This window comes from Anser brachyrhynchus (genome assembly GCF_964034855.1).
Source record: "Anser brachyrhynchus genome assembly, chromosome: 1".
Classification (NCBI taxonomy): domain Eukaryota; kingdom Metazoa; phylum Chordata; class Aves; order Anseriformes; family Anatidae; genus Anser; species Anser brachyrhynchus.
The window spans coordinates 7,995,471-8,012,275 of NC_137694.1; the positions used below are offsets into that span (position 1 = coordinate 7,995,471).

Below are 16,805 nucleotides of genomic sequence, written 5' to 3' on the forward strand. Positions count from 1 at the left end.
TGACTTGGAGAAACAGCCTTGGGTTTGGACTTGGTGAGAACGGCAGTCTTGATATGGGCTCAGTCATCTGAAGGCCCTGTAGGAGTTTGTAGGGTTAGTGCCTAGTAAAACAAGTGGTAATAGCAACGTCAGTGACTTTCAGTTAGCCTCTGAAGCTAACACTAGTTTGGGATTCACCTGAGCAAGCGTGCATCTACAGCACAGACTCCTGCATTTCAGCTAGCTGCCAGACTCTGCTAGCCAGTGGAGACAAATAGGTATCTATCGGACATCATTCATCCAATTTTTTAGTGCAGATGTCTGAAATAAGCCGTATGAATCCAAATGTGCAGCAGATGGCTCTGAAACATTAGATATTCAGGCTGCTCCACCTTAAAAATCATCGAGAGCTTTAGCCTATTTTTAGCAAATCGGCGTAATGGGACAAAATCCTTAGATAACTCGATGTGTCACAATCATCCCACCATCTTGTTCAATCAAAGCTGTGGCTGGTACAAAACACTCATGTTCTTAGCTCTCATAGTAAATATCTGTTATAAACTCAATGTTATAACTGTGTAGAGACCCCAAAATCTCTCCCCCCGAGGCCTTGTGGAATATCACAGCAGCTTTGGTTAACACTTGCTGATGAGAGTCCCTTCTCCATAAACTCAGCTGCCAGCTTCGCAGCAGCTCTGCCAGTGCCAGCTTTTGGGGACTCCTGACACTGCTTCGGGATGCTTGGCACAGCAAGCTGGCTTTGTTTTACTAGTGCTCTTCCTTGGGCGATGCTCTGCCAAGAATTTTTGCAGATCTCCCTGAAATGATCAAGGAGGATTTAAGGTAAGAATGAAATGAGCATCACTTGCTAAAGCACAAAATGAGAAATCCATTATTAGATTTAGAGTTATCTATCTTATGGTAGGGATGGGATGCCTGAGCACTAGGTGGTGAATGTATTACAGGTGGAAAAGGTCCTGTCTGGCTGGCCTGATCCAGGCTGACAGTCCATTAGCGCAAAACCCCAAGCTTGTGGGGTTGCAAAACGTGGCATCTGACTTCACAGTGGCTGTGAGCTCTCTTTGTGCTACGTTAAACCCTGAGGATTTGGAGGATTTTTGACCCTGTTGTGCTTCCACTGCCTCTGGATACCTGACTTTTGGTTGATATTTCATTGACATCCCACTCACCTGTGTCTGATGGAGTTCGCTGGAGACGTGCAAAGGAATACCTGCAGAGAGCAGCCTTTTGGGAAGCTGGGTCTTCATCTGTAGATATCCAGGTAGTTATTGAGGACAGCTTAAAAGAGCCCAGCTGCAACTGGGGCAGGATGAATGATGCAGTTTGTCTTACACAAGTGCCAACAAAATTTTTTATCTTTTCTTTCTATCGAGCTCAGTGCCATGGGGTTGGTTTTCCTTGTTTCCTTTCCAGTGGGGGTTGAATGTTTTCCTGAGATTTCCTGGGGAGAAGACAGGGAAAGCACTTGGCAGTCTAATCCAGCTGGCTAGATAAGAAAGTGTTGCATTTGGAAAGAAATCACCCTTTCCTCATTTGCTATTTCTGACTTTGTGGTTTGGCTTCACAAATTCTTGTCTCCTGTGCTTGCATCATGCTCGGCACGCCAAAGAGCCATCGTCATCAGCCTCAGGCACCGATGGGTTCCCCGTACAGCAGCAGCCTGTGCCTTCAGCTGGCCAGCTCAGCGCCTGTGACGTGGGTGTGACATCCTTGGTGACACAGCAGGACGAGGGCTGAGTCACCTCTGTCATCCTTGGTGCTTAAAACATCTTTAGCCTGCCAGATCGTCTGGAGCATTTGGGGGTCGGATGGGTCACCGCTACTTATCGGGCCACTTCGGTCAGAAAAGCAGAGGGTAATTTTTAAGGAACTGATGTTAAAAGCATGTATACCCAAAGATGTCCCTCAAGTCAAGCTGATGACATTTCTGTGTGTTTGTTAAAAAAAAAAAAAAGAAAAAAAGAGAAAAAAGCATAACATAGGTATAGGTATATGCTATATAGTATATATATGTTAATTAAATATAAATAAAAATAAATATATATATTATATAAATATATACAAATAAAATACATGTATATATTTAATTAACACTGACATTTAGCAGGAATTTGCTAGGAAATAAGAACCATCAGCCTGCAGGATTTGTCCCTGCCTGTTGGGAAGTGATAGAGAAGTGAATCATCCAGCCACCACAAAAACACCTTGTTATTACTGTTTGTGAGTTGAGCACAACCTCCCATCAGCTTTTGAAAATGCTTGTAGTGTTTTCATTACCTTGATAAATATCAAGGGTCACTCTGAGCCTTAAAACAGAGATTGCTTTGACAAAGCTTTTAACTTCAGGCTGACATTTTCCATACCTCAATGGCAAAGCACGTTTTTAGAGATTAATTCAAACACACTATTCACTCCGCAAGGTTAATTTCAAATTCAGTCTGGTCTCTTGCAAGTCTGTGGGTTTCTGATGATGCTAATGTTTGTATTTTTTAAAGCCAGAGGTACCAGAGATTCCCCTTGCTCTCACCTTCACTGATACTCAGTGGTATCTAGGGGTGAGTTAATACATGGCCTCACAAGGGGGTTAAAAAAACCTTTTAAACCCTAATCGAGTAATGAAATGAGAGTAAAACAGAGGCACAACTCTGACCTCTTTTCTGGCTGGGATGGCCATGTGCTGGCTGACTTAGAATCACAGAATCGTAGAATCATTAGGGTTGGAAAAGCCCTCCAAGATCATCTGGTCCAACCACCCCCCTATCACCAATGTCACCACTAACCATGTCCCTAAGCACCACGTCCAACCTTTCCTTAGACACCCCCAGGGGCGGTGACTCCACCACCTCCTGGGCAACCCGTCCCAGTGCCTGACTGCTCTTTCTGAGAAGAAATCTCTCCTAATTTCCACCCTGAAGTGCCTGGTCCTTCTCATGGACCTGGAGGCCAGGCTGAGCCCTGTGGAGCTTCTGGCAGGCCCAGGCTCCTGGTGCCAGAGACCTGCTCGGGTCTCTCCTTGGGCAGGTCTAGGAATGAGCACCCAAGTACCAAGTACAAGCCCCCACATGCTCCAGCATGAGCATCTGTGGTCCTGTAGAGACTTGGATCAAGGAGACATGGACTCCAGCTTCACTTGTTAGACACTGCACTTTTTTGACCAAAATCAGGTGGCAGAAAAATGCCTAAGTCCTTCTGCCTGACTCCTTCTCTTCCTAGCATCTCAAAGGCTGAGTCATAGCCAGGGGGCTGGTAATGAAGCTGAATCGCTACCAGAAATCAGGATTTAAGGTGAACGAGAGTGCCACACAGACTTTTCGTTTGAAAAAGAGTTGTTTCAAGTGAATTTGTATGCAAAGAGTGCATTGGGAGAGACTTTGGGGAAAGTATATCTTTGGGTAAGGTAATAAGTTAAGCAGCAGTTTAAAGAAGGGGGAAATCTCACACCAAGAAAAACAGTAAAGAGAAAAGCAAATCTGTAAGAGAACAATTAAGAGATTAAAATTACAAGTATTCTACTTAGCCTAATGCCACTTTAGAACTAATATGTTAATGATATAGGCTATTTATAGTGCAAGAAATCACTTCACCCCTTGAATTGCAAATTTCCATGTGTGTATTTTGAAGACTGTGGTGTGTTACTAAATTTAAAGGAGCTGACAGAGCAATCAGTACTTTGTGGGACAAACCAAGCAGAGACTTTTTGTCTCAGGGAGGTGGAAAGGCAAACAGATGCAGTCAAAGGTATATTTGGTGTTCAAATACTGCCATGTTCCCTGAGAGTGAAACAGCTTCATACTCCTAAAGAGGCCATAATATGCTTTAAGCTGTAGGACTCAGAGCGTCTGGTTAAGACAGTTTGTCAACAAACCATGTGCAGAGCATCTGGGACTGACTCAGGCATCTCCTGGAGGTGGGGACAGGGCTGGGGTGGTAGGTACACATCTGGTCCCTCCTGCAGGAAGCCCAGCGATGGTGTCTTTATTTTTGAACATGCAGGCATCCATCCCCCTGCAGCACCTGAATGAATGGCTGCAGGGATTGTTTTCAGAAATTCAACATAACTGGGCCCAATGCGCTGCGTAAATACCCCGTGACTCGCACAAACTGTGCAAAAACCTGCACGGTGGCTGTAGCAGTGGTAGGATGAAATAAATTCCCCAGCGCTCGATGCATGTGACAGTCAGATGTGCTCATCTAATTGCAATAACTGACAGACAGAAGAAGAGGTCATTACCAAGGCTTTGCCTTAGTGCACACATTTCATGGCATTTATTGCTGCTGCTGATGGAGACAAAACCCTCCCAGACACTGACAGAGCTGCTAACAGCGCTGTGCACTTTCAGATCTACCTGCTGTATCTGCCACACCACCTAACACCATGCTCTGCTTTAGCATCTGTGGATCCTTACCCACAGAAGGATGCTTTGCAGCACAGGGAACCAGGTGTTAATGATGGAGCACGCGTGGCTCCTTCTAGCTGAAGCCTCCCAAATATAACTGGGACTTCAAGTCAACTTGTAGGTCAACATGATGGGGTAGATCAGGCTGCTCGATCATGACATGCCTTTGGAGTCACCATAAAGACCAGTTTTGGCAGCGTGCTGGAGTAGGGTCAGCGCAATTTCACACCCACATGTGTGAGATCAGAATTGGGCTCTCCACATCATAAATCACATCTCTGCCTTCTACTGAAATGACTCCGTTACAGTCTTTGACATTTAGTTGGGTACTTTTTATTTGGAAAAAAACTGTTCTTTGAAAGTTTACAAAGGCTCTCCCGGGAGCAGAAAATCAATACCGATGTTAATACCGAGTTACAGTTGTTTGCTGCCTTTGTGCGTGTCAACACTACTGGCAGCGTCAGTGCAATTAATTTGGCTGCCGACCGCAGTGACAATGCGGTAATAAAATATGTCATATCTACAGAAGTTCCTATTTATCGAGCAGGTGGGACTTTCAAAGCATTTTAATGTTGGCTCACTATGGCTCCCAGTGATGGGCATTGCTTTCTGTGAAGCTTTCGAAGAGCAAGGAAATGTCGTCATTGATTCGGGAGCACAAAGACCTTTGAGAAGACCCTTGAAAATTCACCTTTTTAATCACAAAAACCTTCATCAAGCTCAAGCTAGTTAATGGAAAAGATGGGCCCCTATTCCTTTTTCACACTATGTGAAAGCTTCATGATATTTAATTTTTTTTTCCTGGAGATGAGAGGTGCCTCTGGTGGGGTGGGTGGGAGATGGAGTTTTCTCCACCACATCACGGGATGGTGGGCCCTGATGCTTCTGTGAGGATGTGAGGGACAAATGGTGGCTGGAGATGATGGGTAGCGTGAGGACCCTTTGGGCAGGGTTACAGCGCTGCATAGAGGATGCTCTGCCTTCAACTCTTTCCCAGAATCAAGGCCATGCACCTGCAGAGCCCTTACTACCCTAAAACGAAGATGATCAGCCTCAATATTCCCAGCATCGCCATAGAAAGGGCTGCAGGACTAGCCCAAATAACCCTTCTTTACCGCAAAAAGTTATTTATTCAGTGTCATTCACCCTAACTTACTTCACACACCAAGTGACCACAGCCAAAGCACACAGATTTTAGCTCTCTAGCAGTTTGCGCCTCTATAAACAGAGCCGCATTACTTTTCAGGTGGCTCACAACCCCCAGGCTGTGTGTCCTCGCTGGGCATAACCACGCCGAGCCGGGTCCCCCAGTGCCACCTAACAAGGCTCGGCTCTGCACGCAAAGTCAAGGGAGCCATCATTACTCAAAACACTCCTGCGACCCGCGAGCAGATAAATAGCTCTGCTGGGAAAAGGCAGCCGTGGATGGATGGCTGAGAAACTCTAATGGCAACAGCGAACGGGGTCGGAAGCTGATCCTGCTGTCTATCAGCAGTTATCTTGGAAATATTTACCGGCGCTGTTCCTCCGTACTCAAAGCAAACACGCTCGCTGATTTTAATGCAGTGGTTGCTGCTTTTTATTCTACATGCACCAGGGGAAAAAAAAATAATCACCTGGCCTGTATGTTTAAAAACTGAAAATGCGTATTTTCCCCTTAGTCTGGAAAGCAAAGAAGGAGCTGTCAAATCATATTGATATCTCAAAAGCAGAGCAATTCCACTCTTATTGCTGAATTTCTTGTGATTCAGATTCAAGCAAGGCAGCTTAGCTCTCTAACATCTCTCTACAGGTCCATAGATTCAAACAGCATCAAGTGCTTTGGATCTTTCATGCCTAACCTTTGCATACCCAAAATTAAATTGTATATATTAAAGGAATTCTTCTAATGCCAAGCCGTGAGTAAGATTTACAGGAAAATTCAACTTAAGTTGCAGTGAGGAAGGATGAACAACTGGAGGGCTCTCAGAGGTTTAAAGGGGATCCAAAAGATGAAGTTTGCTGGAAAAGACAGACGCTCTGAGCATCTCTAGGGAGAAGAGCTGAAAATACAGCATTTGGAAACAAGGATATTAAAAAAGGAGGGGAAGGGATAAGTGCTGAGCGTTACGTACGGGAGTGAGAACTACGAGAAGGCAGTATAAGCCGATCCTGACTTTTCTTTAGCCAAAAAGCCAGCCTTTTGCCAGGGTTTTGGAGGTGTGGGTTTACATAAGTATGCTACAGCTACGTGATGAAGCCTGCACAGCCCAGGTCATGTAGCCGCGTAAGCACGCTGTGCTCTACTAGGTCCATCTCGCCGTGCTCTTCTCTGGTTCGGATGCAAGCAGGGCTGGGGGGTGCTGTATAAGCTGGCCAGACACGTACATCGTAACAGACACCCACAGCTGGAGGACATGAACCTCATCCAAAGAGCACCCTAGGCAGAAGAAAAATATCTATGGTGGGATTCATCTGATGATGTGTAGGTGTTCATGTCTGAGCTAGCTAGACAGATAACGGAGAGAAAAGGCATTTCTAGGGTGACATTCAGCTCCTCCCAAATACGTGATTAAAACATGTTGGAAGAGTGCTGCTATCGCTTGCAGCTCTGGACACTTCAGGGTACCATTTAAAGCAGGTTTCAAAGGTTTAAAACACGTTTGAAATTTCTCATCAGACTTGGGAAGGAGCCATGGAAGGAGTCCTGTGTCTCATGGGAAGCCACCTGAGGGCAGGTAAGGAGTTTTCAGAAACAGAAAAAAAGTGAAAAAGGGTTAACAGTTTCCTTTCCCCTACCGTGTAATCCCACGCAAGGCAATGTCAGCCTACGGGCCTGACTAATCCCGAGTGCAGTTACTAATTGCTGTCAGCCAAACGGGAGCTGGCAGCCCCCAAGATTTCCCTTTCGCTGGGTGTCATTAACAGCAGCGACATACGGCTGCGCCTCTGCCCCGGCCCGCTGGCGGCTGGGGGAGCCCATGGCCTGAGCTCTGCAAACACCAAAGTCCGTGATTAACTCGAACATTGCACTGATGGCAGGAAGAGCCACTTACAAACCTGGGTTCTCAATGCTTAAAAGCTGTCAGGATTTTTTTCTGAGCGCAGTACGAAGGTGCTCTTTTAAGAGCATCCTTAACACCAGACATATGGAGAGGCACAATAAAGCACAGGGAGCTCTGGAGATGGAGCTTGAAACAAAGCTCACAGTGGTTGCACTATAAATTATTACTACATAGCTTTCTTCCTTTTTTTTTTTCTCCTTTTTTCTTTTTTTTTTTAAATTTTTTATTTTATTTTTTCCTTTTATACTTAGAAGTAGAAGGGCAGGGCAGTTGTTTGTAACCCAGACTGTGCGATTCTTCTGAATTGCTTTTGCATCCTCTCACTTGAATCAAAATACTAGGTCAAGATTCCAGATACAGGTCTAAGAGCTGCCAGAGTCACTTACTGCTATATGCTTTTAGTAGACATAAAAATCCTTTAACTCTGCTACTGCATGCATGTTACTTTTTTTCAGTTATAGTTACATGATGCTTCCCAAATCCTGCACTGCTTCCCTCTGCCTCATTTGTATATGTCTGTCTAAGCTGATTAATTTTTATGAGTATCCTTTATTATTATTATTATTATTATTTTTGTTCCCTGCTCCCATTTACTTATTTATTTATTTGCAGGCTTCATGCCTACTGGGTACTGCAGAGTTTTTGCCACGCTCCCTTCAGGTAATTTCAGAATTTAACCTCACAGGCATTTCAGACCCTATTCAAATAGGGTCTGTTTGAATAGACCCTATTCAAACTGGTTGGAAGGGACCTCAAAGCCCACCCAGTGCAGAGAACAAAAGGAAATTTCAAGCTTGTTGATGTTTGCAGAGCATCACTGAGCTCCCTCCAGGCTGCTCCGGCAAGGTCCTCCGATGGCAAGCAAAGATTTAATGAAACTGTTTTTGTGTGAGCATGGAGTCACAGTGATGACACCAGCCAGGCAGAGGGGTCACACAGCGCAGTCAAAATCTGACTCCGCTCCTCTCCTCCTGATCTCCCTTCCAGAGATGAATAAAGGCTGAGTCAAACCTGGATCACAGTGAGCAGGAATTGCAGTAAAATCGCCAAAAAAAAAAAAAAAGTCACTCAACAAATTAGAAATACAAAAAAAAAAAAAAGAAAAAAAGCATTATGTATTGGAGTTAGAAAAGGTGGATCAATAGGGCCAGGAACACGCTGTGCTGGTGACGTGGGGTGCTCTGTGGCCGTGCTGGGTGTTGCTGGTTGTGTAGGAGATGGAAGGGGGCAGGGAGCGATGCCAGGCAGGGTGAGCGGCAGTGCCTGAAGCACCAAAGCACTTCGTCAGGAATGAGTAGGTGGGCTTTGCTGGATGAAGGGGAGACAAACCCCGGGATGAAATACAGCCAGAGAGGGAGAAGTCGGCGTCATTCTGGGGGTGCATTTGGGTCAGGCTGTGAATGAGCTGCTCCTCTCCCGTCCTGTGGAGAAGGGTCACTGTCACACGGCGGCGGGCAGGGGAGCGATCTGTTGTGCATCCAGCCGGAGATCCCCCCTGCACCCTACCTGGAGACCCCCCCTGCATCCAGCTGGAGATCCCCGCTGTATCCTACCTGGAGAACCCCCTGCATCCAGCTGGAGATCCCCTTTATCCTTCCTGGAGTTCCCCCCTGCATCCCACCTGCAGATCCCCCTCGCATCCCAGCTGGGGGGGATCCCACCTCCGGGGGGTGCCCGGGCGGTGCAAGGACCCAAGGAGCAGGGAGCCGGGTGCCAGCTCTCCCCCGGCACACGGGGACGGGAGCGGAGCAGCCGAGAGCAGGGCAGGGAGGGGGATTTCCCCCAGCAGCGCCGCTCCCCCCCAGACCCTTTTGGGGTCGGGGAAGGTACAACCGGGGGGGGGATGCAAGCGCCCAGCTCCTGGGCTGGCTGAGCCTCGGCAGCATGCGCCTGCGCTGGCTGCCTGGTTGGCTGCTCGCCTGCCTTCCTCCTCCTCCTCCTCCTCCTCCTCCTCCTCCTCCTCCTCCTCCTCCTCCTCCGGGCCCCTCCTCCGGGCTCTGGCGGTGCCTCCAGCCGGCAGCCGGCGGCCGGCGGGGCCGCTGCCACCCGTGCCAGCCCCGCGCCCCCCCCTTTCTCTCCCTCCTCTTTTCCCCAGGGGTTATGCCCCGCTGCAGGGGGGGCTCAGGGCCAGGGCTAGCCCCTCCCGGAGGCAGGGGCAGGCAGGAGGTGTCCGGCAGGGAGCGGGGACGGTGACAACCCCCCCCCCCCCTCCAGCAGCCGAAGGATGCGGAGCCGAAGGATGCGGAGGCTCGGAGCGGAGCGGGGGTGCGGGGGCACCGCCTGGCTGTGCTGCTGGCTGCTGGGCTGCCAGGCTGCCGCCCTGCAGCTGCCGCCTTGCCAAGAGGTGAGATTTGGGATTTTTTTTTTCTTTTTTTTTTTTTTTCCCTCCTCATTTTTTTTCCCCTCCTCGGGCTGGGGATTTGCCCGTAGATAAGGTGGCACCCCGGGGCTGGGGGTGTGGATGGGGATGGCTGCCCCCCCCCACCCCCCCAGGGCTACCCTTTGGGATGATAGAAGGAGACGGGACCCCCCCGAGCAGCTGAGCCCCCCCCCACAGTAAAGGGGCTCCCCTTTTGGAGCTGCCCCTTTGGCTGCCGGTCCGACCCCCCCCAAAATCATTGCTGCTTCCTCCCCTGCGTGGAAATAGCCGAGACCCCCCCCCACCGCCCCCACCCCACGCCAGAGGGACACGGGTGGTGCTCGCTGCTTTTCTAAACATTGCCCTGAATCAGTGCAAAAGGGGATGGGTGGGGGGGTCAAGCTGTCGTCCCCCCCCCCCCCCCAAAAATGTGTCACCCGGGGGTGTCCTAGGCTGAGCCACGCGTGTGATAAGGGCAGAGAAACTTTCTGCCTCTCTCCTGCCGTACAAACCCGACCGGGGAGGGACACAGCCGTGGGGCTGGGGGCTGCGGGTCTGGGGTGCTCAGCCCAGGACAAGCCTCGATGGAGGGGACCGAGGCTGCCCCTGTCTGCTCCAGGGTTTGCGTCCTCATCCCTGCGTGCGGGGAGACCCTCTCTGCTGCTTTTCAAGAGCAACCGAGCCGTTCCCGTGCGTTAAATCTGGGTGTGGGGGCTGCGTGCCACCTTCCCGAACTGCGCTTGGTGGCTGTAGAGAAGCAGAAACCTGTGAGGTGGTTGGCAGCGATCGGTCCCCTTCTTCTACCTCTCCGGGGGTGCTCACGGAGCTTCCTCGCCTACTGGGGCTGCAATATTTAACAAGAAATAGATGTATATCCCCAGAGAGGGTCCTGATCCGTGCTTGGGGGCTATCGCACCCTAGGACCTCAGCTGGAGGTGCAGCAGCCCCTGTCTCCTCCCTGTGGGGAGGGAGGGCATCCCCAGCATCGGGAATATTCCCTCTTTGGCTCTCAGATGTCTACTTTTTGCCTTCCAAGCAGCAAAGCCTCACTGGGAGGGCTCAGGGTTAGGTTAGTGTGGGAAGTCTCGCAGTACGGGGAAATGTGGGATGCCCGAATCGGTGCCTGTTTGGGGTGTGTTTCTGCTAAACGTTGGCCATCCTGAGAGAAGGGGGGTTATGGAGCCACCTGCTTTATATCACCTGTCTGCCTTCGCAGCTGGTGAAGGAAAGCAGGCCCCGTGAGGGCTGCTCTCATCCTACCTCTTCGCTCGGAGACTGAAGCTCTGCAGAAGGTTAAAGGCGACAGCTCAGTCTCAGCAGGGGTACCCGAGGGGTGCAGCTGGTATTTTGAGCTTTGCAATTTCTCTGCTGGGGCCCCATTTCCGTGCCCCTTCGGATCCGGACCTGAGTGCTTTTCCCTCCTTTTCAGAAGGATGGACAATGTTGTTTTGCCTTAAATTTTCACCTATGTACCCTTTGAGACAGAGACTTCCCTCGCTCACGTGGTGAAAGAGCTGCACGTAACTTGTGCTGGTGTGTGTGTGTGTGCACCCATGCAACCATATATCCCAGGGAATATAATTGCAAACGTGTCTGGGTTGATTTAAAAAAAAATAAATAAAAACAGCTTGCAAAGAACCAGGCTGGCAGAGCAGCTGATTTGCAAAAGGGAAGAACAAAGCTGGTGGTTCATGTAAAACACAGCTAATGCCTGGCTGTCATGTGTCGGTCTCCAAACTTTTTGTTGTAATTTGGCCTTATTTGAGCGATCTGGGTGTATTGCCTTTAAAATCACAACTTCTCCTGTTGTGATTGACTCTGGGCTGAGCAGACTTGCGATGAAAAAGCGCTGCCTGTAACATTATTACAGCCCTTTGAAGACGCGGGGAAGACTTACTGGCTTGTACCCAAAAGGCATGAGAAGCACAGGGCTTAATGCTCTGGCAGGTAGTTCATTGTGAATCTACAGGGGATCTTGTCTTTAGCTGCACTTTTTTTTTCACCCCTTTCTTTGACAGCTCGTTTTTCTTTCTCCTCTGTGCTATAAGAAATATGCCTGTCTGCCAGTCTGTGAGATTTCCACGCTGGTACAGCATTTGCAGCAGCGGGATCTCCGGCTGTGCCTGAGGCTCCGCGGTGCTCCGATAACACAGATAGTAACGATAATCACGTGTCGCAATGTCACTTTCCAGAAACCTTTTTGACATTGCTTTCTTTCGTCGGGGCCAGAAGTAGTTCAGCACGCTGCATTTGGGAAGGGTATGTCTGTGCTGCAAACCAAATGTGCGAGCAGCGAGAATGGATGTTCCCGTGGGTGGTTTTCGTGGAGCACATTGGTGTAGCCACGAGCTTCTGGCATACCAGTGTTCATCCCCGGTGGTGATGCCCATTTGTACCCTGAGCTCTGTGGTGCTGGCAGCTCGTCCGAAGATGGGCTGGGTGCGACCCCAAGAGCTGGAGGCAGACTGGGCTTGGATGATTGGGGTCCCTGTGGGGTGCAGGAGCTGGGGAGCCCGACCCGCTGCTGTATCCTGTGCTTCTGGCCAGCTGGTGACTCGATTAGGATGAGAATAACTGCTCGGTGACTTCTTTCTGCTTGTGCCAGCAATGAATGGGATACTGATACAAACGTTTCACGTGTTGCATAAATTCTGACTTCACGGGGAGTTGATGACACCCGTGTTTTTCACTGGCATTGAGTACGTGTTCAGCTATTATGATGGGAATGATGAGATATTCGTGCCCATCCCCCTGCCACCGCAGGGTGTGTTTTTATTACGCCTCGTGTTCCGCTGCCTGCCTGATGCTTTCTCTAAACTTTCCAATTGAATGAGTCTTCGCTGGCTTCTCCTTAGAGGCTCTCCCAAATCTGAATGCATTTTTCTTTTAGGACATTTTGGCTGATACTCAGCCTAAATGGATCATTTCTCATTTAATCATTCCTTTCCCTCTGTTGTTTTTGTAAAAAAAATGACTCTTCTACTTCTCATTCAGCCAAATTGTTTGCAAAGAGGGATAAGAAGTATCTGAGCTGCTAGCAAAAATGTTTTCTCTCATATACCCTCTTTGACTGTAAGTCAGTGTGCAGGGTGAGAGCGGACACATATAATTTTGATGAGTGTAATAAATGTGAAGCTGCTATATTGGATGGTTTACCTGCCTACTGTGATGGCAGGCAAACCAGGTACAGGATTATAAAATGAATGAGTAGAAAAGGTAATGCTAAATGCCTTCTATATGAGAAAGTATTTTTGTACTAGTCTGCTGGGATATTTCTGGAGAAGATAGAAGCGATAGAAATAATTTATTTGGACAATGAAAAAATCTTTCATGAAATCACTTGCAAGACACAGCCAAGGAAATCTTAAGGAGAGAGAAACTGGGTCAGGTGCCGTGGATTAACGATGTTGAAATAATGTCCATTTTCATGATGAGAAAAGGTTAAAAAATGGGACGTACCTAAGTTAAGTATGAGGTATTTTAAGTATATTAGTATGTTAAATCAAGATAATAGGTACTAAGATAAGCAGTTTGGGAAGCAAGGTGAAACTCTGTCTTTCCATATTAAGGATGGAGAGGAGATACGTGTCAGTCTTGGAAGGATGTTATGTAACAGAGCTAGATAAAGTCAGCACACCTGTCACCAAAGATAGGCTAGCAGGAAAAACAGGAACATCTGCCAGAAGGAATCCGAGTGTCTTAGGCACTGCTCTGTTGTAAGAGAACTGTACCTGCCTGGGAAAAGGGCTGGGGTCATAGTGGGGGGCCCTGCAGTGACAGCATCCTATGGGTGATGGCGAAATAAGTTGGATGAGTGATTTTAAAGAAAGAGAGAGAGATAAAACATGTAAGAGTGTTCTTGCGCCTTATCATTAGTGCTCGGGAACTGCGAATAATTGTGTTTGTGCTATAATATGTTAATAAACGTGTGGTGATCAAAGCAGAGGGAGATGCTGTTGAGGTAAGAGGGGAATAACTCAAAGGAGGGAGAAAAAGAAAAACATTTGTTAATGCAAGGGGTAGAGAAAGCTAAAGAGGTGCAAGTCTTCAGGATAAGGTAGAACTAAAAAGGCTCTCTGTGCCTTTGTAAAGCTAAATGTTATTACTATTAAAAGGATATATTTTTATTTTCATGTAGCTGTAAACAGCCTATGGAACTTCTTTGTCTCTGGGATTTAGTCTCTGCTGGCCTTGAAGACTCTGAAGGGATTAGCTCATCACTAGACATTTAGGAAGGACTTTTTTCCCAGTAGGTTCTGTCACTGTCCCTTCTTGTTATCCTTGTCCCTTTCTCTGAAGCATCTGCATTGGCTATTTTGGCAGCAAAGTAGGAGCTATCTGTGCCAGCTGGTGGGGTGACCTGGTGTTGTATTCCCTGATTTCTAAACACCCTAAAGGGTCTCAGGCTCCTAATTTATGAGCAATTCCTATTCAGCAGAAGAAGCCGTGGGAAGATTCCTAGACAGTTCATATTAATTTTATCACCTCTTCTTATGCAGCCTTGTGTCTTTGAGATTAAATGAGAAATGGACAGCTTCCATTTGCCACTGTGATGGAGGGTCATAAAGATGAGGAAAGAAAAGCAATAACCGTGCTATAAAACTGCTGACAATAAAGTCGATGGAGTGGAAACACGTGCATAAAAGGTGAGAAGGCAGATACCAAGGCCTAGGTACCCCAGCAGAAAACATCACTGCCATAGCATGTAGACAGACCAAGGCAGGAGGTGGGGGGAAGCACAGGAGAAACAAGCGCCGTGTCTGAATTTGAAACCTGAGCTGATAGTTTGAAAAATGGAAAGTGAGCTGTGGTCATAATGACTCGAGAATAAGAAAATTAGGTACAATAGAAGATGCAATAACAGACCATAAACTCGAAAGATTAGTAGACATTAAACCAAGAAAAGATTGCACTACTTCCACCATCAAGCTCTACTTGATCATTCAGGATGAGTATTTACCTTCTGTACAGAAGCCTGAGATCTCTCTTGGTCTCCCTTCTTGGTCTCCCTTCTTGGTCTCCCTTCTTGGTCTCCCTTCTTGGTCTCCCTTCTTGGTCTCCCTTCTTGGTCTCCCTTCTTGGTCTCCCTTCTTGGTCTCCCTTCTTGGTCTCCCTTCTTGGTCTCCCTTCTTGGTCTCCCTTCTTGGTCTCCCTTCTTGGTCTCCCTTCTTGGTCTCCCTTCTTGGTCTCCCTTCTTCGTCTCCCTTCTTGGTCTCCCTTCTTCGTCTCCCTTCTTCGTCTCCCTTCTTCGTCTCCCTTCTTCGTCTCCCTTCTTCGTCTCCCTTCTTCGTCTCCCTTCTTCGTCTCCCTTCTTCGTCTCCCTTCTTCGTCTCCCTTCTTCGTCTCCCTTCTTCGTCTCCCTTCTTCGTCTCCCTTCTTCGTCTCCCTTCTTCGTCTCCCTTCTTCGTCTCCCTTCTTCGTCTCCCTTCTTCGTCTCCCTTCTTCGTCTCCCTTCTTCGTCTCCTTTCTTCGTCTCCCTTCGTCTCTCATCTCCAAGCTTTTGTAGCTTTAGAGATGGTGAGTGGGGACACGAGCTCTGATGGTATTCCTGACACACCCATGCACAACGTTGTGTTGGGAGTCCTGGGTGCTGGGAGGGGTGTGTGCAGAGATTTGGGTTGCACGTTGATTTGGGCAGCTGCACTCCCCACCTGGGCCACATTTTCCACTGGGCATCAGCTGGGAAAGCTTTGGCCGTGCTGTACATTGATTTATGCTGGCTGAGGACCTGGATCAGAAATACTGGATCTGCTGGAAGGATTTCCAGTATCAGAAATACTGGATCTGCCCTTGCCTCCACGTCTGACCCCGTGCTCGTCTAAGCCATTGACAGGGCTACCACTGAATGTAACAACCATGGGGTAGAGCCAGAGGTTATCACATCAGGACTTGAAGGGCTCACTCTGTGGACAACGGGGAGATGCAATTAGAGCAGGCTTTCCCTGTGTCAGGGGAACGCTACACGTGCATATGCTACATGTGCATATGCTACACATGCATATGCTATACATATGCATAAGTCACTATCAACACCTGTTGAAGGAAGCAGTGAGCCCAAGTTAAGCAGAAAAAACTTAAAGTGGAGAATAGATCAGGAGTAGTAAGAAGAAAGGCAGCCTGAACCCCTCATGCTTGAGGTAAGAAAGAAACAGTGTTTGAGGGGTGTCAGGGAACAGGTCCCACACGTCCCCGAGAGTTGTCATGGTCTTTCCAGGGGCTGCTACTGCAAAGGTGCTGGGCTGACATCCAGCACGGCCGTGTCTTTCCTGACTCTTTTGTCTGCCCAGAAAAGAGTGTCTCTCCCACTCCCCGTTGTTAGCATTTTAGCTATTACTCTTGGCCTGAAAATCTGTTTAGGTTTTGGTTGGTGGTAATAAAAACCTTTTTGGTTTTCAGTCTTTTGAATGTGAAAGTCTGTATAAAGAAGTGAAATGGTCAAAAACCCTTTTCTTGACAACCTCTTCTTCTTCTTCTTCTTCTTCTTTTTTAATGAATACTTTCAGTTTACAAATCATCAACCAAATCTAATAATAACCTTGTTTCAAAAGCTTTGTGATGCTCAGTTTTATAAATAGTGCCAGGCAGTAATCTCTGTATGCTTGGTACAAGGGCTCACAGCCGATTTAAGGTGATTGAAGATGACGAGTGCAGCTGAGCTGCAGGCTCCCCTGTGTTGGTGCTGGTGACCCCAGCAATGAGTCAGAGCAAATGATGATTCGGCTGAAAATGAAACTGCCAAAAAATTTAAAAAAAAAAAAAAAAAAAGGAGGAGGGAGGGAAAAAGATGAGTTTTTAGCTGGATGAACGGCAGGGATGACTCAGTGTTGAGTCCCCAGTGGGACTTTAGGACTCACCAGGCACAAGGCTGGTCCTCTCTTGTTTTGGCTGTGGAATACAAAACTGTGGTCATGTTCTGGATTTACACTGAGATCATGGCAAGGAGACTATTTTCTGGTGGAGGAACAAGAAGAAAATGAGATATAGGTGTAGAAGAACTGGACTGTT

The 16,805-nt window shown here is 47.9% G+C and overlaps 1 protein-coding gene across 1 annotated transcript in view; it reads left to right on the plus strand.

The window, feature by feature from the left end:
• Positions 1–9,425: 9,425 nt before the first annotated feature.
• Positions 9,426–16,805, plus strand: part of ELAPOR2 (endosome-lysosome associated apoptosis and autophagy regulator family member 2) — a 102,743-nt gene continuing 95,363 nt past the window's right edge. The window contains exon 1 of the mRNA XM_080555335.1: positions 9,426–9,785. Within this exon, the coding sequence (XP_080411461.1) occupies positions 9,666–9,785 (120 nt within the window). The 5' untranslated portion in view covers positions 9,426–9,665. The remainder of the gene's footprint in view (positions 9,786–16,805) is intronic.